The sequence below is a fragment of the Prionailurus viverrinus genome, chromosome E1 (genome assembly GCF_022837055.1).
Source record: "Prionailurus viverrinus isolate Anna chromosome E1, UM_Priviv_1.0, whole genome shotgun sequence".
In the NCBI taxonomy this organism is placed as follows: Eukaryota; Metazoa; Chordata; class Mammalia; order Carnivora; family Felidae; genus Prionailurus; species Prionailurus viverrinus.
Window position 1 is genome coordinate 51988264 of NC_062574.1, and position 19366 is coordinate 52007629.

General features: G+C 58.3%; 3 protein-coding genes across 12 annotated transcripts in view; 1 reads left to right on the forward strand and 2 right to left on the reverse strand.

Annotated features, from left to right (window-relative positions):
- Positions 1-4053, reverse strand: part of NPLOC4 (NPL4 homolog, ubiquitin recognition factor) — a 61737-nt gene extending 57684 nt beyond the window's left edge. For 2 of the 3 annotated variants that reach the window (XM_047833948.1, XM_047833947.1), the window contains exons 1-2: positions 3948-4053; positions 17-97 (exon numbers count right to left, since the gene is read on the reverse strand). In XM_047833948.1, the coding sequence (XP_047689904.1) occupies positions 17-97; positions 3948-3962 (96 nt within the window). In that variant the 5' untranslated portion in view covers positions 3963-4053. Of the gene's footprint in view, positions 1-16; positions 98-3257; positions 3438-3947 lie in introns of those variants that run through there. The other variant, XM_047833946.1, reaches the window with a different exon arrangement.
- Positions 4054-4146: 93 nt separating this feature from the next.
- Positions 4147-13831, forward strand: TSPAN10 (tetraspanin 10). 5 transcript variants are annotated; one of them, XM_047834036.1, is made up of 6 exons: positions 4147-4460; positions 5719-5890; positions 7861-7987; positions 8950-9096; positions 10431-11005; positions 12146-13831. In XM_047834036.1, the coding sequence occupies exons 4-6, from the start codon at positions 9061-9063 to the stop codon at positions 12639-12641; spliced, it is 1107 nt and encodes a 368-aa protein (XP_047689992.1). In that variant the 5' UTR covers positions 4147-4460; positions 5719-5890; positions 7861-7987; positions 8950-9060; the 3' UTR covers positions 12642-13831. The 5 variants fall into 5 exon arrangements, with proteins under 5 accessions (XP_047689992.1, XP_047689996.1, XP_047689994.1 ...); XM_047834040.1 differs by having other exon boundaries at positions 5722-5890; XM_047834037.1 differs by lacking the exon at positions 4147-4460 and adding an exon at positions 5292-5446.
- A 136-nt stretch (positions 13832-13967) lies between these two features.
- PDE6G (phosphodiesterase 6G) lies at positions 13968-19364 on the reverse strand. 4 transcript variants are annotated; one of them, XM_047832164.1, is made up of 5 exons: positions 19284-19364; positions 17712-17801; positions 15407-15617; positions 14957-14997; positions 13968-14568 (listed from the first exon to the last, which is right to left on the reverse strand). In XM_047832164.1, the coding sequence occupies exons 3-5, from the start codon at positions 15550-15552 to the stop codon at positions 14492-14494; spliced, it is 264 nt and encodes an 87-aa protein (XP_047688120.1). In that variant the 5' UTR covers positions 15553-15617; positions 17712-17801; positions 19284-19364; the 3' UTR covers positions 13968-14491. The 4 variants fall into 4 exon arrangements, with proteins under 4 accessions (XP_047688120.1, XP_047688119.1, XP_047688118.1 ...); XM_047832163.1 differs by having other exon boundaries at positions 17643-17801; XM_047832162.1 differs by having other exon boundaries at positions 17544-17801.
- Between the last annotated feature and the right edge of the window lie 2 nt (positions 19365-19366).

The following is a 19366-nucleotide window of genomic DNA, read 5'->3' on the forward strand; positions in this document are numbered from 1 at the left end:
CCCAGGCCACAGCTACCTTTTTCAGAAACGCTGCGGCTGTTTCTCTCTTCGTGGCTGTGATCCGCTTCACCCCGTCAGGGGACTGGACACGGATTATCTGTCACAAATGAAACAAGGTGGTCACCACATGGATGAGTAAGCTCCCGACCTACCACTGAAACTAACATCTGCAGTCTCTCAGCATCTGGGTCACCGAAACTTAGAGCCAAACCTCACCGTTCCCCTGGCAACACCCAACCCAGTATTTCAAAAGATGAAGCCGAGGTAGGGGAGAGTCACCACCACAAGGGAAGAAACTCCATTGCCATTTCACTCGGAGAAACACTTCAGGTTTTAACCACTATTCACAAGGAAGATATCTGAAACACTTAACATTTTTCTCTTCGGATTTACAAAAACAACAACAAACAACAGCAAGAAAAAACTCCTCCATGAACCACGAACAGCCAGCCGGGTTCTTTAAAAAAGATCTCACCGCGTTCCAGAATCCGTACACAAAAAGTAGAGTGATCTAAAAGAATCACAGGAAACCTCCCAACTTTAATAAAGAGACTAAAAGAAAAGAAATAAAGGTGTTTAACGCCACAATGAGCTTGGCAGGGTTTTTTTTTTTTTTTTTTTGGGACAGAGAGAGCCAGAGCATGAACGGGGGAGGGGCAGAGAGAGAGAGGGAGACACAGAATCGGAAACAGGCTCCAGGCTCTGAGCCATCAGCCCAGAGCCTGACGCGGGGCTCGAACTCCCGGACCGCGAGATCGTGACCTGGCTGAAGTCGGCCGCTTAACCGACTGCGCCACCCAGGCGCCCCGAGCTTGGCAGGGTTTTAAGAAAAAATACCTTTCTGGCAGGCCTGGAAGGCCACACAAAGAGCACCACTTTCTAGGACTGGATTTTTATGCTGATCAAAGTCCTTGGGGGGCGGGGGGCGGGGAGGGAGCCCAAGTGCCTGCCTTAGTCAGGGAGCGTGAAAGGACATGCCCTGCCACCAACAAGACAGACAGCGCTCCCAGGGACACCTGGGACAGGAGGAAAGGGCAGGAGCGCAGCACCCAGTGCTCCCGGTGCACTCTCCTCCCAGCAACTTCTGCACTGTGCCCCGCACAGAAAACCACACACACACCAAACAAACAACAGAACCCTTTACACGTGGAAAATGTCACAAGCCATTGTTTTTAAAAAAGGTTTTCACTGGAGCCACCTGGCTGGCTCCGTTGGAGGAGTGTGTGACTCCTGATCTTGGGGTTGTGGGTTCAAGCTCCACGTTGGGTGTAGAGATCACTTAAAAATAAAAATCTTTTTTTTTTTTTTAATTTTTTTTTTTAACGTTTATTTATTTTTGAGACAGAGAAAGACAGAGCATGAACGGGGGAGGGTCAGAGAGAGGGAGACACAGAATCTGAAACAGGCTCCAGGCTCTGAGCTGTCAGCACAGAGCCCAATGCGGGGCTTGAATTCATGGACCGCGAGATCATGACCTGAGCCAAAGTCGGCCGCTTAACCGACTGAGCCACCCAGGCGCCCCAAAAATAAAAATCTTAAAAAAAACAACAACCGAATTTTAATTAAAAAAATTTTTTTTCACTGATTCACAACAAAATGCCACAATGGCTTCTGATCTACTGCCTGCTACTTTCGAACAAAATAAGAATCATCTAGATTCTCCTCAAGTAGCTGGACTGTCTCATTTTCTACTTTCACTTGACTGAAAAGGCTTTGTCTCCACAGTTCTCAATTTTGAAGATTTTGTTTTGAATAACTCTTAAGAAATCCCAATTGTTAAGAGCACAAAACATTTTCTGTTTGCTTAACTACATCTGTTCAACTTTCTCCCTCGTCAGTGAGGAGCGCAAATACAGATTCTTTTGAGTTTTGATTTCTACTCCACCTCACTCTGGACTGAACACCCAGAAAAACGGTTCCACGATGCACAGCACGGGCGGCAAATACTTCCATTTGTTCCCGAAATCTGTCTGCAACACTGTGGCACGTTAACAAGAGCTGCGTTGCTCTGTGGGAGATTTTGTGACCCTCCCTTTGACCGTTCACTTCGGAACAAGAGCCTGACACTCCACCTCTGAGCTAAAGGCCAGGCTTACATGTTTCTGGAATGTTCTGAAGCTTGAGAAGTCCTTCTATTTGATCATCTGCAACAGGGCGGAGTCCGGGTTTCTCAACTAACCCCAGCATTCAACTCCAACAAACGTAATTTGTACCGAGCGAAGTTCTAGCTTGGTCTCTGACACAGGCCACAAAATAGAATACACAAGGAGAGGCAGAGACACACAGCCTCCTGCTAACTTAGGTTTCACTATCTAGAAGAAAAGGAGCCTGGAACACTTCTTGGAGAGTCCAAGCATTAGCAAGATAAAAATCAGTTACACCCACAGTTTCTACCCACAGTTTCTAAAACAGGTTCGTCCGTGGCTACTTGAACTAAAAGTATGACAGTAAAGAGAGGTTGAAAGGAGATTTGAATGCTGATTCTCATCCCTTTTCTAGAAGTTACTGATGGGGGCGCCTGGGTGGCTCAGTCGGTTCAGCGGCCGACTTCAGCTCCGGTCATGATCTCACGGGTTCGTGAGTTCGAGCCCTGAGTCAGGCTCTGTGCTGACAGCTCGGAGCCTGGAGCCTGCTTCGGATTCTGGGTCTCCCTCTCTCCCAGCCCCTCCCCCACTGGTGCTCTGTCTGTCTCTCTCTCTCTCTCTCAAAAATAAAAATTAAAACAAAAAACATTAAAAAAAAAAAGAAAAGAGGGGCGCCTGGGTGGCTCAGTCGGCTACGCGTCTGACTTCAGCTCAGGTCACGATCTCATCACTCCGGAGTTCTAGCCCCGCGTCGGGCTCTGTACTGTCAGTGTGGAGCCCGCTTCAATTCCTGTCTCCCTCTCTCTGTGCCCCTCCCCAGCTCACGCGGTCTCAAAAATAAAAACATTTAAAACGAGAAAAGAGTCAATTTCTCTTAAGTTTCTCTTGGGGCATTTGTTCCCTCTGCTCGTCCATGGGAAACAGGGAGGAGACACCAGGGGGCCTGCGTGGCAGCTGAGGGAGGGCTAGAGGAAAGCCTCCAACTCCAGAGCTCCTTCCTGTAGACCCAAGACACCCAGAAGGGAGAATCCAGGCCAGTCTGGACCCCCCAGCCAAACTGCAGAAGCCATCACTCCACTAAAGCAGGAATAGTACCTGCCACCCAATACTGCTTTGCTTCCCCCCCAGAAATCCCAAATATTCCTTAACATTAACCAAAATTCTTCTGTCCACCTGGTCTGTTGATTTTTTTCCAGCCACATTGACTTCTGAGAGGGAACTTGCTGCAAGTAAAGGTAGGACTGTTCTGTTTTCCGATTTGGTTTTGTTTTGTTGTTTCCTCCTCGTTTCCACTGACTTCTTTAAGGGGCACGGCGGGGGGGATGGGGGGGAGGGCATGCCAATTCCTAATTCCTGGTCACAAGTCAAATTCTAAAAGGTCCCCTTTCAAACAGGTAGCTGTCAAACTGTCCTTGCCACCGAGGAGCAGGAGGCGGCGAGCCGCCGTGCGCCCCCCGCCCGGCACCCCGCGTCCGCAAAGGCCCCTCTGGACACAGAGCTCTCTCCTCGCGGGAACTCTGAGCCGGCACCTCCGGGGCCCGGTGCGCGGGCAGGGGCGCGCCCCGGCTCCGAGGGCCCGCCGCCCCGCAGCCCTGCCCCGCAGCCCGGCCCGCGCCGGGGACGTGGTGGCGGAAGGCCCGCGGCCCAGCACCCGGCCCGGCCCGGCCCGCCCGGCGGGGCCCGCGCGGCCCGCGTCGCCAACGGCCGGGGAGGGGCGGACGGGCGGACGGACGGGAGCGCGGGGACGGCGCGAGCCCTCGGCCGGGAGGCGGCGGCGGGAGGCGGACTCCGCCGCCCCACAGGCCGCGCCGGTAAATCTGCTGCCTCATCCCGGCGCCCCGCTCGCGCTGCCGCCCCACTCACGATGCTCTCGGCCATGGCGGCCGATCCCGCCTCCGGGCTCGAGCCCCGGGCCGCCGCCGCCTGCCGCCCCGCGGGCCTCGCAGCCCCGGCCCCGGCCCCGGCCTCAGCCCCGGCCTCCCGCCGCCGCCGCCACCGCCGCTCCAGCTTCGCCGCCGGCCGCCACCGCCGCGACGTCCGGCGCCTCGCCCAACGCGCTCCGCCGGCAGCGCAGCCCCGAAACTGAGTTCCGGCCCTCCAACGGCCCGCGCATGCGCAGGCGCGCGGCCCCGGAGCCCGCCTCGGAGCCGCGCGCGGAGCCCAGGGCCCCGCCGGGCAGGCGGGAAGGACGTCCCGGGGACGCGCTGCTTTCTGAAAGCGCGGGCCGTGCGGAGAAAGTCCGACTCTCACCCAGAAGCCATCCCTGCTGGCTGATAATTGAGGAAACTAGCACGCCCTCCGTCTTGCCGGTAGCATGCAGAGAAATAATTTCAGGAAGGAAACGTCACACTTTCATGCTACGAAAAACGAAAAAAGGTATTGCCAGGAATCCGACAGAAGAGAAACAACTGAATTTAAACTGCATTGAAGGTCAACATTTCTCCGCCCCAGAGATGTAATATTCTAAACTGTGCCGCCAGGGCCAGCCTCCCGGGCCACCGACTGGCCCAGAGGCCCCGCCCCGTGCTGGGTTCGACGTTCAGGTGCCAAGGGCTGGTAACTCTTCATAATGTTCAGCTAGGAGCCCCTCCTTGTTTTGCGCTGGGCCCTGCAAAGTCCGTGGCTGACCTTGCCCATGACTGTGGGGGAGAGTTATGAAAACTTTTAAAGACCCAAATCCGTGTTTTTTAACCCCGTGGCTCAGCTTCAGGTTGTATTTATCCCCTGTGCTGGAAAGTTCAGGGGACTGCCACTCTCCTTTCCTCCCTGTCGGCACCTCCTACCTTCCCCCGCTCTGTTATTACTGCTCCAATCCCCACGTTTACACCACCATCTGTTCTATAACCTCAATCTCAACAGTCATTTGAGCTTGCCTTGTTCAGTCTGTCAACAGATAACTTTTCAAGTGTCTTCTCCGTGTGTGGCTTGGCTAAGCTAATGCCGGGAATAGAGCAGAAAGAGATCCCCTGGTGGAGTCTTCCCAGCAGGAGGCAGGTTGTGGTATACATGCAGGTATACGATGTCCAGTAATGGACAACCAGAGCAGGGGAGGAGGTGGAGGGTGATAGAGACTATTTTATTTTTCTCAGTTTGTTTATTTCTTTTGAGAGAGAGAGAGAAGGAGAACGAGAGCACAAGCACAGGAAGGGCAGAAAAGAGAGAGAGAATCCCGAGCAGGCTCCACACTGTCACTGTCAGAGCCTGATGCAGGACTCCAACTCATGAACCGTGAGATCGTGACCTGAGCCTAAATCACGATTCGAATGCTTGACGGACTGAGCCACCCAGGCGCCCAGAGGCTATCTGAAAGCAGATGGTCAACAAAGACCTCTCTAAGGAGATGATGTGTGAGCGGGTCCTAGGTAAAGCGAGCAATATGGGTATCTGAGGGAAGAGTGAAAGGATGAGGGGAAAGCATGTGCAAAGGTCCGGCGGCGACCTGAGAAGTGCTGGGTGCTCCAGGAGCAACAAAGCAGCCAGCGTGGCTGGAGTACCATGAGTGAGGGCAGGGGAGGGCTGGGTCAGGAAGAACCACGTGAGACGTGGAAAGGCCTTTAAATTCTATTCTAAATAGAAGTTAGGAAGCCTTTGGGGGGAAGAGAGCAAAGAAGGCATGCTCTCCATTATGTTTCAGAAGGATTCTCCGGAAGCTGAAGGGACAAGAGACGGCGGGGAGAAGCAGGGAGACAGGTGAGGAGGCTGATGCCATAGTCCAGAGGACAGCGGGGTGACAGCAAAGGCTGAGAAGTGTCCAGATCCAAGACAAACTCCGGAGGGAGAGCCGAAAGGGTTGCCTGGAGATCAAGGTACTGGGTTTTATTCTGCCAACACGCACCCTTCTATTTCCTGCTCCTCTTTTACAGAATGGCCTCTGGTGTTTTTGCTTCTCTTCTATCCAAACGTATTCATTAAAAAAAAAAAAAAATGTTTTAATCTTTATTTATGAGAGAGAGAGAGAGAGGGAGAGAGAGAGACAGCAAGCAGGGGAGGGGCAGAGAGAGAGGGAGACACAGAATCCGAAGCAGGCCCCAGGCTCCGAGCTGTCAGCCCAGAGCCCGATGCGGGGCTCGAACCCATGAACCGTGAGCTCATGCCCTGAGCCTAACTCGACGCTTAACTGACTGAGCCCCCCGGACACACCTATTACACTGACTCTTTAAAGTTCTATGGTGGTCGTTTCACTTTGTTAGGGCTGCCGTAACAAAATCCCACAGACTGGAGAACTTAAATCTGTTTTCTCGTGGTTCTGGATGCTGGAAGCCTGAGATCAAGGTGACCAAGTTCGGTTTCTTCTGAGGCCGGCCGCCTTAGCTGGCAGACAGCTGTGTCTTTCCTCTGTGCTCAGGCATCCCTGGTGTCCCTGTGTGTGTCCCAGTTTCCTCTTCGTACAAGGCCATTGGCCCATTTGCCTCATTTTAAGTTGATAACCTCTTTTTTTTTTTTTAAGGAAATTTCAAAAAAAAATTTTTAACATTTATTCATTTTTGAAAGAGAGAGAGAGACACAGAGTGCAAGCTGGAGAGGGGCAGGAAGGGAGACACAGAATCTGGAGCAGGCTTCAGGCTCTGAGCTGCCGGCACAGAGCCCGATGCGGGGCTCGAACTCACACACCATGAGATGACCTGAGCCGAAGTCAGCCGCCCAACCGACTGAGCCACCCAGGCGCCCCAGATTTAAATATATTAAGATGAAATTCTCAGGGTGCCTGGGTGGCTCAGTCACTTGAGCATCCAACTCTTGATTTCAGTACAGGTCATGACCAAAGTCATGGGATCGAGCCACATCCGTCTCCGTGCTGAGCATGGAGCCCATTTAAGATTCTCTCTGTCCCTCCTCCTCTCTCCCTCACTCACACACTCTCTCTCTCTAAAATATGAAATGATATGAAATGAAATGCAAATGAAATTCACGTCACATGCTGTTAACCATTTTAGAGTGGACAATTCAGGGGCATTTAGTGCTTTCAAAAGGTGGTACAACCACGTCCTCTGTGGTTCCCACACATTCCCATCACCCCCAAAGGGAAACCCCACCCCATTCAGCAGCAGCCCCCCAGCCCCCTCCCCCAGCCCCTGGCAGCCACTGATCTTCCTTCCGTCCTTACAGATTTACCTATTCTGAGTATTTCACGCGACGGCATCCTGCAGGGTGGGCTTGTGTGTCTGGCTTCCTTCACTGAGCGCGAATTTTCCAAGGCCCAGCTATGTTGTAGCAGGTGTCAGAGTTCTGTTCCTTTCCGTGGCTGACATTCCACTGGGTGGATGGAGGACATCATTTGGATTATCTGTTCTTCGCGGATTCACACCTGGGCTGTTTCCACCTTTTGGCAGTTGTGAATAGCACTACTGTGAATATGCGTGCATGTGTATTTGTTTGAGTCCCTGTTTGCAGTTCAGGACATACCTGGGGGCCAGATGCCTCACAGTGGGGCTCTCCCTCAGCACCTTAGGTAAGACAACACCCCTCCCCCCAACTCTCCTGCCTCCTTTCCTGGCTTCATAACTCTGGCGACCATATAAAATCACATATATTCACGTATCTATTCGCCTACTTTGGGACTTCCGCTTCCTGCTGACAAGTTGACGAGTTTTTCCACTGCCGTATCGCCAGGGCTCCGACAGTCCCTGGCATATATCCGTGATCTCTTGCGACAGTTATCTGTCGTAGGATTGTGTATCTATTGTAAATCTATTGTGACGGTAATGGGGTGAAACAAACTCTTCCAAAACTTAGCGGCTTCAAACGACAGCCACTCGTTTGCCTCACGGTCCTGCAGGTCGGGAACGTAGACTGGGCTCAGTTGCGTGATTGTCACATGGGAACACGAAGCCGGAACACAGATCATTACAAAACGAAGCCAAAAGGAGCACATTAGAAGTGAAAAGTGCCCCCCAAAAGCCCAGGTGAGGGGAGGCCTCTGCTCGCTGGGCAGGATGTGGTCTGGAACTGGACACAGGGAGGAGATTTCAGGGGGTGGCAAAGGTCAAGGGCACTTGAGTGCTTGGCAGGCAGCCCATGGGGCTGGACTGTAAGGCGGCGGGGGGGGGGGGGGGGGGGCTTGGATGTCAAACCGAAGCAGCCAAGAAACACCAGAGGAGAGGATGGTGAAGACAGCGGGGCCTGTGGCATACCTGCCCCGGAGGAAGCCCCCCAACTTTCTCCTGCCATGGAAACATGTGCTCCCCCAACTTCCAGAGATCCCCGCGAGCCAAGGACTCACCTTCGTATCATAATCCCACACATCACAAGGGAGGGAGGGAGGCGTGGAGAGGTATGCGCCCATGTTCTCAAAGCACTGGTAGCGGGTGGGCATCTGCTCTGAGCCTTGCTTCCCCCCCGCCATCCAAACCAGGGAGAGGGGCCAGGAAGTACAGGGCCAGAGAGCACCCTGTCTGCACAGCAGCTGCGTGGCCCGGGTTTGTCCAAGCTCTAGGGCCCAGTGGACACAGTGAACACAGTCCTGCCCCTGAAAAGACAAACTCAGAGAGAGTGGGGAGCCCACATACCTCAAAACCAGGAGGGACGTGATCTGGCCGGTGGACACGGCTTTGTTCTTGCAGTGAATGAATCGGGAGGATAACCTGGCATCTAGCTGCTGGCGGGTCTCCCAGGATTGTTTCTGGGAACCAGTTCGCGGGTCTGATTCCCTGGGTGAACTGATGGAGCCGACCTGCCAGGCCGAGGCCCACCCTGGGGGCCTGCAGCGGTCACCACGAGGTGGCAGCCGACCCACATCACGCCTGCACGGAGCCTCAGGGAATCCACAGAGGCTCTCCGTCTCAACAAGCAGAGGCTGCCTTAAGCCCTAAAATGTGATGCCTCACATGATCTGGTCATGACTGTGGCCTCCTGGCTCGGTTCACAGCTCAGCCGGCCCCGACTGCACAGCTCACAGACCGGCCAAGGACACGGCACCAGCTCTGCGTCCCAGCTAGAGAGGCCAGGCGGGGGCCCAGCGCACCTGTCCTGCTGGGGAATGGAGGAAGGGGAAAAGAGCCCCCTGCTGGTCCAGGTAAGCCAGTGCCCTGTTGGCCTCAGCCCCGGATTGGAGGTGTCTCCACCCCCCACCCAAGGCTCTTGGGAGGACCTCAGGCTGGATTCACCCCCACCCTGAGCCTTGCGGTGTGCTGGGACCGGCCAGCAGGTGGGCGCCCGTGAGGAGCTAAGTTTAGGACGGGGGGTTACTGATCAGGCACCCGTCCGTCACCCCACACCTTGCTCCAGCTCCGAAACGTTTCCTGTTGCTGCCTTGTGTTTGACGTGGCTGCGTCCATGCTCTGGGAACGGGGGGACGGTGCCCACTGGGGCCTTCGGGACCTCCCTCCTGTCCTGCTCATCCACCTCCACCTGTGACTACGCCCCCACCAGCCTCTTGGCCTTCTTACCCGCCCTGGTGCCCCCTTCCCCCCCTCCAGCTCCCCCCTGCCCCCCACAACGTGGTGCCAGCAACCTGCCCTTTTGCTCCTGCTGACTGTTGGGGTCTCAGGGGCTGATAAATAGTTCTCTTCTTCTCAGCTCCAAGTTCATAACGGATGAGGTTTTGATGCAGAGTCAGACGTGGGGGCAGGGGAGGGGTCAGCACTTCCCGACAGTCCGCACCTGGCCTGGCCAGTGCCCCAGAGGGTGGCTGAGTGTCCTGCTGGAGGGCCCTGAATCCCACAGAGCCCTGGTCTCAGGCCGCCCTTCTCCCTGCCCTGGGAGCCTGCCTCCTACAGCTGTAGGCCCGGTACCACGTCTGTGCTCCGACAGTGGGACCAGCCCAGCAGATCCTGGGACATTGGGGCTGGTCTCAGAGGGGGGAGCAGAAAGGGCAGTCCCCTGGGCCAGCCCTTCTGCCTGACAGGCCCCCACCCCCCTGGCCTGGGTGGGGAAGCCCCTCTCTCCACTGCACGTACAGACCAACCCACACAGATGCTTTTCCAAACCTGGGGTAACCGGCTGCCTGCCCCGTGCCTGCGCTGCAGGCAAGTCAGGGGGCCTGACCCACATCCTTCATCACACGGGTGGGTCGGGGGAGATAAAGGGCAGGAGCGTGTTGGTGGAACGGCTGCTTCTCTGGATCCCCTTGCTCAGTCTGGACCGTGAACTGGCAGGGTACAGGCAGCCCTTGTTCGAAAGGAGGTGGGCCCTCACCGTCCCCTCTGCCGCCTGGCTGAACGCGACGAGCCCGGAGGCCACCAGGTCTCCGGACTCCGAGGGTCTCTGACCACCCCCTTCTCTATGCACTGTCCAGCCTCTTTCCCGCTGCCGGGCTCTGACCCCTGGCCGCGAGGAGGAGGCCACCTCCCTGTTGGTTATCGCATCGTGCTGGTGAAGTCTCCCTGTTCATCCCTCCCTCCTCTGCAGGACCCCGGGTGCCAGGAGGGGCCGCTCACTTCAAGCCGTCCAGGTCCGGTGCCCCAAGAGGAGCGGGTCTGGAGGGCAGGCCCCGGGGGAGGCCCGGCCTCCTCCCTCCCCTTGGGAATCAGCTGCCTGAAGTGCCTGACCTTCCTGCTCAACTTCCTCTTCTCTCTGCTTGGTCTGCTGGCCCTGGCCATCGGGCTCTGGGGCTTGGCCGTCAAGGGGTCCCTGGGGAGCGTCTGGGGGGCGGCCCTGCCCGAAGACCCCATTCTGGGACTGGTACTGGGGGGGCTGGCCGTCAGTGCGGTGAGCCTGGCGGGCTGCCTGGGGGCCCTGTGTGAGAGCGCTTTTCTGCTCCGCTGCTTCTCGGGGGGTCTCGTCGCCTTCCTGCTGCTGGAGGCCGTGGTGGGTGCCCTGCTGGTGGCCCTCTGGGGCCCACTGCAGGATGGCCTGGAGCACACCCTGCGTGCGGCCATCACCCACTATCAGGATGACCCGGGCCTGCGCTTCCTTATTGACCAAATCCAGCTTGGGCTCCAGTGCTGCGGGGCGTCTTCCTACCGGGACTGGACGCGGAACCTGTGAGTCCCGGGCCCAAGGGGGAGGGACGGTCCCTAGCGGCCAGCAGACCAGGCCACGCACTCGCTCGCGTGGGCACACTCACTCATGCACGTGCTCACGTGGACACACTTGCACGTATGCACACACACATGCACGTGCACACTCTTGGGCCCGTGTTTCTGCTCCCTCTCGTGGACCAGGACCAGGTGGACCGAGATCGAGCCAGCAGAGTCAGAAAGTCACTTTTGGGGGTGTTTTTGTGAAGGTCATCGTACAGGACATCTCAGTGTCAAATGAAAATGACTTTTAGGTTACTTGGGGACACGGCTCTGGGCTCCACGGTTCTCCCTCAACAGCGTGTGCACGCCGGTGTCCGTGTGCGAGCGTGCGTCTGTGTGTGCATGGATTTAGGAACACGGTGTAGTGTATTTTTTACACTGTGCCTGAGGACAACTGGCCACGAGAGACAGAGCCATACAGAGGCTTGAAAAACAGCCATCTGTATCCAACGGTCACTCAAACATGCCAGGCATTCCAGAAGCATCCATGTGGGTGTTCTCACTCACGGGCTGTGTCTGACTTCGGATTGGTGGCAGGCCCCTGTGGGGTCACGTTGCCACCTATCCTGCCGGCTTTCGAGTCCTTGTCTTGGTGAAGCCCACTCTTCCGGGAGATGAGAGCAGGCCTGTGAGGGAGGGCAAGGGGGGTGACCTGGAGGCACAGGACCCTGGACCCCAGTCAAAGGCCGGGGACGCTGGGCTGCTGCCTGGAGGCGGGGGCCGTGAGGAGAGCAGCTTCCTCCCGCCTGGCGAGCTCCTCCCAAGTGCTGCCCCTCACTCCCCGTTGTGACCCCCTGCAGGTTTCCGCCCACCTGCCCCCTCCAGTCCTGCCTGTTCAGACCAACTCAGCAGCCCCCACCGAGCGAGGCGGTCTTCACTCCCCCCCCTCACGAGCTTGTCTCCCCTTGAACCCTGTCACCAAATACGTCCCTTCTAGCCGAGATTTTACAGGTGCCCGCATGTGCGCAGGGCTACTGGGTGCTGGGATAAGCTCCGGAAACCTGGGTACTGTGTGTGCACAAGTATGTGTGCGGGCGTGCACGCATCTGTGTGTCTGCGTGTGCCCTCCAGACTGACGCCCAGGTGTGCCCGCCCTTACAGGTACTTTAACTGCAGCTCCCCGGGGGTCCAGGCCTGCAGCCTTCCTGCCTCCTGCTGCATCCACCCCGGGGAAGACGGAGCCTCTGTCAACGACCAGTGTGGCTCTGGAGCCCTGCGCCTGGACGAGGATGCCGCTCGGAGAGTGGTGCACCTGGAGGGCTGTGGCCCTCCTCTCCGGCGGTGGCTGCGCAGGAACGTGCGGGCCGCGGGCGCCTACGCCATCGTGGTTGTGGCGGTCCAAGGGGTGGAGCTCCTGTTGGCCAACCAGCTGGTGAGGGCCCTGGCCGTCCGCCGGGGGGAGGTGGACAGCCCCAGAGCCGCAGGGACGGTGGCCTTGTCCACCCGCGCCTCACACTCCGTGAAACGGCCCTTGCCAAACTGGCCCAGGGCTGACAGCCCAGGAGGACCCCCAGGGAAGGTGTCCTACAGCATCCCAGATGCCCTGGCCTCCTCCACCGGCTGTGCCTCCGGCCCCCCAGGGCCCCCCTTCCCCTGAGGGCAGAGCACGTCCGCCTCCTTCCCGGTTCCATCAGGCCCCGCTAGAATGAGTCCCTGTGCCACCTCCCGATTTCACGATCTTTTGGGGACTTTTGTTCTCCACCACTGAGTCGGGCACTGCCTGCTCCCTGGCAAACGCCGCTGTGACCTGAGCGTAAGCTGAGCCTGGTAGGTGCTGCTGGCCGCTGTCTGCCTCCTCCGGGGACGCCAGGCAGAGCCACCGGGCGGGCAGGGAGCGTGTGGGGTATGGAGACCGGATGAAATCCTGCTGCCAAGCCCCCAACTCCAACCTCCACCTCCGACCGCCTCTGTTGCCTACCTCCAAACCCTCCTCTGACCTCCACTCTGACCCCGCCTCTGACGCTTTGCCTAGGATGTCACCTATGACCCCCAGTCTTGATCCCAGCCCTGATGCCTCACTCTCTCACCACGGCCTGGGTATCTGCTCTCCTCTGGGGTCACCTCGCCCTTTCCCACCCGTTGTGGTGGTTGAGGTGGGGCCCAGGCGGGAGTAAACTTGAGCGAGAGGCAGCATCCACACAATAAACAGCGCCGGTGTTAAGCGGGCAGCGTGAGGAACCCTTACCTAGCTAAGCACCTGCAGATCGGCTGCCAGGTCAGGAGCCGGCCTCTGCCAACTCCTCTGCCCCCTTGCTGCGGGCACCCCGATCGCACTTCATCGCCGTCGGTGACCCTTTCACGTTAACGGGACCCCAGAGGGCCCTTCCCAAGAGTCACGTCTGCACCGTGCTGTGTGCAGACGCCCACAAACGCACCTGGCCCGTGTGGATGCACACTTGGGTGGCTTCCAGATGGTGACTGCTGCTGGGGACAGTTCCACACAGGTGTGTGTGTGTGTGTGTGTGTGTGTGTGTGTGTGTGTGCAGGTGTGCCCGCTTCCCCCGGGTGTGGTGTCAGGGGAGGAGCTGCTGGGTCACGGGTGGGCGCCCATCTAGCTTTCGTGGACCACCGAGGACAGGCTGGCTGGGCCACTGAGCAAACTCCACAATCTCTCTGTGCCTGTTTCCTCACCTGTGGGGCAGGGCTAAGCGTCCCTCTTCCCGGCAGGAGCTGTGGCTGGGCCCCATCCACCCCCTGGCGGGTGGGCTCCGGCAGCCGGGCGTGCGCGCCCTGCCCCCCAGCGTGTCTGGCCTTGCCGGGCGTACCCCCAGCCACCACAGGCCCAGGCTCAGCGCCTCGTGGGCGTCCCTCCCCCTCAGCCCAGCCCCTGCGGCCCCCAACACCCTGCACCTGTACCCGTGCACTCCGGCTGGAGACCCACACCTCTGGGCCCTGCCCGCACCACGGCACACTCTAGACGAGCGAGGGGAGGCATGCTGACTTTATTTTGCAACACGGACAGCAAGCATGGGCCGTGGCGGGGAGGTCAGGTTTCCTGCTGGCGTGATGGGTTTGGAGGGGTGCCACGCTCTTGCTGATGCCACCGGGACACCGCCCCCCGCCCCTCCCCCGCCACCAACCCAAGGGCACCAGCTGGGAAGGACTGGCGAGGGGGGCTTGTCCTCACCACCAGATAGCAGGACGGGAGCACGGGGTGAGGGACATTTCTGGGAGCCCTGCCCTGGCTTTCCAGCCCTAAAAGAAGATCTGCGGGCCTCTGGAAGTTAAGCAGGGCCTGACCGGGCCCGAGATGTCCTGCAGGGAGACGGGGGGCCTCTGGTAACTAGCATCTAGGGTCCCAAGGTTGTCACCTTGCAAGGGTCTCCAAACACAAACTGGACAATCCGGACACCCTCGGGGGGATGGGCTTCCTCACAGGAATCCTGACCAGGGGTCGGAGAGGGCAGCGGGGGGTAGGGCCCTGGGACTCCGGGTCAGGCTCTCGCGCTAGATGATGCCGTACTGGGCCAGTTCGTGCAGCTCCAGGTGGTTGAAGGCCTCCCATGGGCAGATGACCGTAATATCTGCAGGAGAAGGGACAGTGGGACCAGGAGGGTCATGGCCCCAGGGGCCACCATCCCCTCAGGGGGTGAGAGAAGTCCTGGGTGCAGAGCCCTCCCCACCGGGGCACGCCAGCCGGAGCGGGCCGGGTGGAAGACAGTGGGTGCAGTAGGCCAGGTGGAGAGAGGGACGGCAAGAGCTCCCCATGCCTTTCCAGCCCCTCCAAGTCCACAGTGAACCCACCGAACGGGAGGTCTAAAGCTCGATATTGGGGCAGAGAATGAAGGACAGGCTTGGGGCGGCGCCCTAGATAAGCTTCTGCCAGAGGAAGGAGAGGAAGGGTGGGACGGCAGGCAAGCCCACAGGTGGGGGAGTGGGGGGGACCTGGGAAGACCCTCGAGGACATCATACCTGTTCCCAGGCCTTCCATTCCAGGGATGTCATCCCCAAACCTATAGGACAGAGTGGTCAGGGCCAGCGGCCAGGAAAAGAGGAGTGGGGGTATGTGGGGGGGTGTTCATGCACTTGACCGCAGACCCCTGAGTCGCCCAGCGTGCCCTGGCTGTGAGTGTGTGTGCAGGGACACACGTCAGTGGTTGGCCTGTGGCTGAATCCCTAGGTGGCAGTGAGCACAGTCTCCAGACCCATTTGGCAGTAACAGGTAGAGGGGGACAGGAGCCCCGGAGCCCTCCCACACCCCCACGCTGAGGGGGACCCTCAGGCCCTCCAGAACCACCCCACCCTATTAGGATGATGGGACCACCCTCAGCCAGGACAGGACAGCTGAGCACCCACTCAAAGTGTAGCCCCGCCTCCTTCCTGTGTAGCCTGGGGCTGGGCCCCTCCCCAAGCCTTGCTTACCCTTGGACGCCTTTCTTGGGGGGTTTGCTCTTGAACTGCCTGGTTTGCCGCTGCTTAAATTTGGGGGGCCCTTTCCTGGGAGTGACAGGCCCCCCAATCACCCTGGTGGCCGACCGGATCTCGGCCTTGGGTGGCTCCAGGTTCATGGCCAGGATGGCGGAGACCTCTGGCTTCTAGACTTCCTCACGCTGTGGGCTGGGGGCACACCAGGCTGGTGGGGGGAGGGGATGCCAGTCAGCCCCCTTGCAGGCCTCAACCCAGAAGAACAGAGGAAATCCTGAAACACGAGATCCTGGGCATGACCCCGACAACAGCCCCCCTCTCATCTCCAGGTGGGGCTCCAGCTGGGGTCAGGCAGAGGGAATGAGAGTCCTGGGTGGCCCTGCAGGTGCACCCCCCCTCGGGTGGGTGGGGACACTCTGTCTCATTCCCGGTGGCATGCCAGGCAGCTAGTAGTGTCAATGAAGAACGACTGAGAAAGGGAGGGCAGCGGGCCGTGTCTCAGGGAGGGTCGTGTCTCAGAACAAGTCCAGAGCTCAGCTGTGCAACCCTCCCCTCCACCCCAGCAGCTTCCTCTCTCAACTAGTAGACTCTTTCACCCCCCACCCCACCCCCGGCCACTCGCTGTGCTGAGGGACTGCTCCGGGCACCAGTGCCACCTGCTGGTGTCCCTGAACCCACTGCATAGGGTGACCTCCCCTCTGCCCCTCCCGCAGAACCTCTCCCTGGATGCCCTAAGCCCCCTGACCCTGCTCAAGGGCAACTCAGCTTCCCCTAAGCCTATTAGCTCCGGAGGGAGACCCTAATCCCTCAGGGCCACTGTGAGCCTGGAAGGTTCTGGGGCTAAGCACATGACACAGACAGGAGCCCCTGGCACTGGATACCCCAGGCACCGCCTCTTGGGACCCATCCCTGGTATTGTGGGCTGCAGTGCCTGAATCCAGCCTTGGGCCACTGCCAGCTGCCTGCTAGAGCACCAGGGCTGAGACTGGCAGGCGAGGACAGGTGGGCCCACCCCGAGGAAGGCTGGGTGGTGGGTGTGGGCACCCGGTACCAGGGGGACCCCACCACGGACCTTCCCTCCCTAAGATTCCGCCTCCATGCCAAGAGGACGTGCACGGGGCCCAAGGTGCATGGCAGCGGGCCTGGTGGTCCAGGCTGCTCAGACCCTGTGATGCCCACTCCTCACAGCCTAGACGGTGTAGGCTCAGCCAGACCCTGCCCCAGTCCCAGGCCGTGGGCCTGGCGTGCGCAGCCCTGGCCCAGACCGAACTCCTACTCTCAGATGCTGGCCTCATGGAAACCGCCGTCTAAGCTCTCCCAGCTGCCCCGGCCCCAGCCCAGCCTGTGGCTGATGCCCACTCAAGTTGGCTGGGAGTGTGTGGCCCAAGGTCCCCGGACCATTGCTGGCCTTGGGGGCTGCCTGCAGCCACTGTTTGATATGGGGGAGCTGAAAGTGATTGGCTGGGCAACCTCTCTGAATAGGACAGCAGGCAGACCCCCACAGACCCAGTCCTCACTCTGGTGAAAAGCCCGCCAGCTCCCCATCCTCGGGGCAGATCCCCACCAACACCCTTGGGTAAGTGGCCACCAAGAAAGGCAACCAGGAAGGTCACTACTCACCACGCACTGGGCAGGTCTCAGGGGGCCATGGGTGTGAGTGACCAGGTCTCCCTCAGCAGGGTGCGGCTGGAAATTTATCCTGCCTCCGGCTAAACCGATTAGGATCGTTCCCTGACGCTACACTAATGAGATCATCAGGGCCATTCGGAAGGGCAGAGGGAGGGCGCCACCTCCGAGGATTCAGGGAGAGGAGGGAAGGGGCTCGGGTGTGGTCTGGGGCCCAAGGCATGAGCCAGGGATGTGGTCGGGACAAGGGATACGATGTGCGATCACAAACAGCTGGGGACGGACAAGACCCTCTCCTGAAGCTGCTCATCTCTGAAGCGAAGAAGAAACTGGCTGCTGTCCTGGGTCTCCCCTGCTTTCCATCCTCCGACTTGTAAAGAAACTGCCTTCATGGCCCCCAAGTCCCGCGTAGTGTGGCCACTATCCACTTCTCTGACTTCATCTTTATCCCTCCCCCTTGCTCTCCCCCTTTGCACCGGCTGCCCCCTCCGGTGGGTGTATTCTGCACCTGTCCTCGTTCGCCTAGCTCCCTCTTCAGAGCTCCGCACCAGGATTCCTTCCTTAGGATGACCCCTCAGGCTAGACCAGGATACGTATTTCACAGGACCTCATGGCAACTGGAACTTTCCTTCATCACTCTTACGTGGTCGTTCGTCTGAGCAATGCTTGTGTTAACCTCCGTCTTGCACGTTCCAGTGGAGTGGGGCAGACGTTTCTGTTGGACCCCAGCGGCTAGCCCAGTGCCAGAACGTCACAGATGAAGTACCTGGGAAACAAACAGATGCACAAGGGCGAGATCCACACCCGCATGCGTCTCAGCAAGCCTGGTGTTATGCTGCCCTGGCACGATTGCCGCGTTCCACGAGCAGGAGGGGCCTGCCTCGCTGGCAGGGCCAACGCCAGTGGCTTCTTGATGGGGACAGCTCACATCACACAGGCCTCTGCTAGGACTGTTGAGCTCTGAAGCGAGGCCAACTGAGTAGCATGCACTTGATGTGTACGTACGTGCCTACACGGGTACGTATACAAAACCTCTATAAATCTGATTTTTTTAACATCTATTTTGAGAGTGGGGGAGAGGCAGAGAGAGAGGGAGAGAATCCCAAGCAGACTCTGCACTGTCAGCACCGATGCTGACGTGGGGTTTGATCTCACAAGCCATGAGACTATAACCTGAGCCAAAACCAAGCTTCGGTCGCTTAACTGACTGAGCCACCAGGCACCCCATAAACCTGAATTGTTGAGAAAAATACAGAAAACCTCTATGTCTCTGAGATAAGCTACCCCTTCAGGGAGGCCCAGAGCCCACCAAGCCTTGCTGTGCTGCTGTCTCGGGAAAATCTTTCTCTTCCTGGGCCGTTTTTCAGTCTGTGTGAGGATGCGGTTAAATTAGATGTTCTGAGATATAATCTAATAAATGTGTCACCATAAATCAGGTTTCTCTGAACCAATCAAAACCCTGTTTCTGGAGGGCACTCAGCTGTTCGGAAAGACAGCCTAAGCCACAGGGGTCTCACTAGGCTCACATGTTCTCCCACTCCCTGGCCCACACATCGCCATGTGATACACTAGCTTTCCATTAAAGCCCCTACCTGGGAAGACCTACCAGCTCAAACCTCTCACCAAATTCTAGTACAATCTTAGCTTTTTCTTTAAATGAGAAGAGATAAAACAGGCATAAATTCTTTTAACCCCCCGCCTCGTCCAGGCTGCTCGTATCAGCGCTTGGAAATGCTGGGGGAGGGACAGAAGGTGGGACAATTTCCATGCTGGCGGTGAGCAGGAGAGGTGGGCAGTGAGGACCCTAAGACAAAGTCCTACCTGGGCTGGATGGCCCAGCAGCCAGGTCTGCAGCCGACCTGGCTGGTTGCCTGGAGGCTGATTCTAGGGCTGATGCGCTGGCCAATCTCCCCGATCCTCGGAGCTAAGTGGGTTGGAAGGACTGAAGGCTCAGGCCCCAGCGGTGTATCTACCGCCTCCCCCCTGGCTGAATGGGTATCTCCCCAAGGATCCCCGCAGCTGGAACAAAGGGGCCCTTCCGAGGCTGCCCGCGGGCGTTCATTCCTGCTAGAGGCCTTGCCAATAGCAGCTTCGAGGGACCAGATGGCCCTCCCTCTGCTGCAGCCCTGAGAATAACCAGAGCTGACCTCGGGGCAGGACTTCTGGGACGCTGGGAGGCAGAAGGGGGTTCCTGGGGTCGTCGTCACATAATCATTCAAAAGAATGGAGCTTACGTAGTTACCCTTACAGGTTGGTAAAGCTGTAGGCCCTCATCGAATGTTCGATTGCAACCTGTACCGTCTTTCTGTGACAACGCAACGTCAGTCCTGC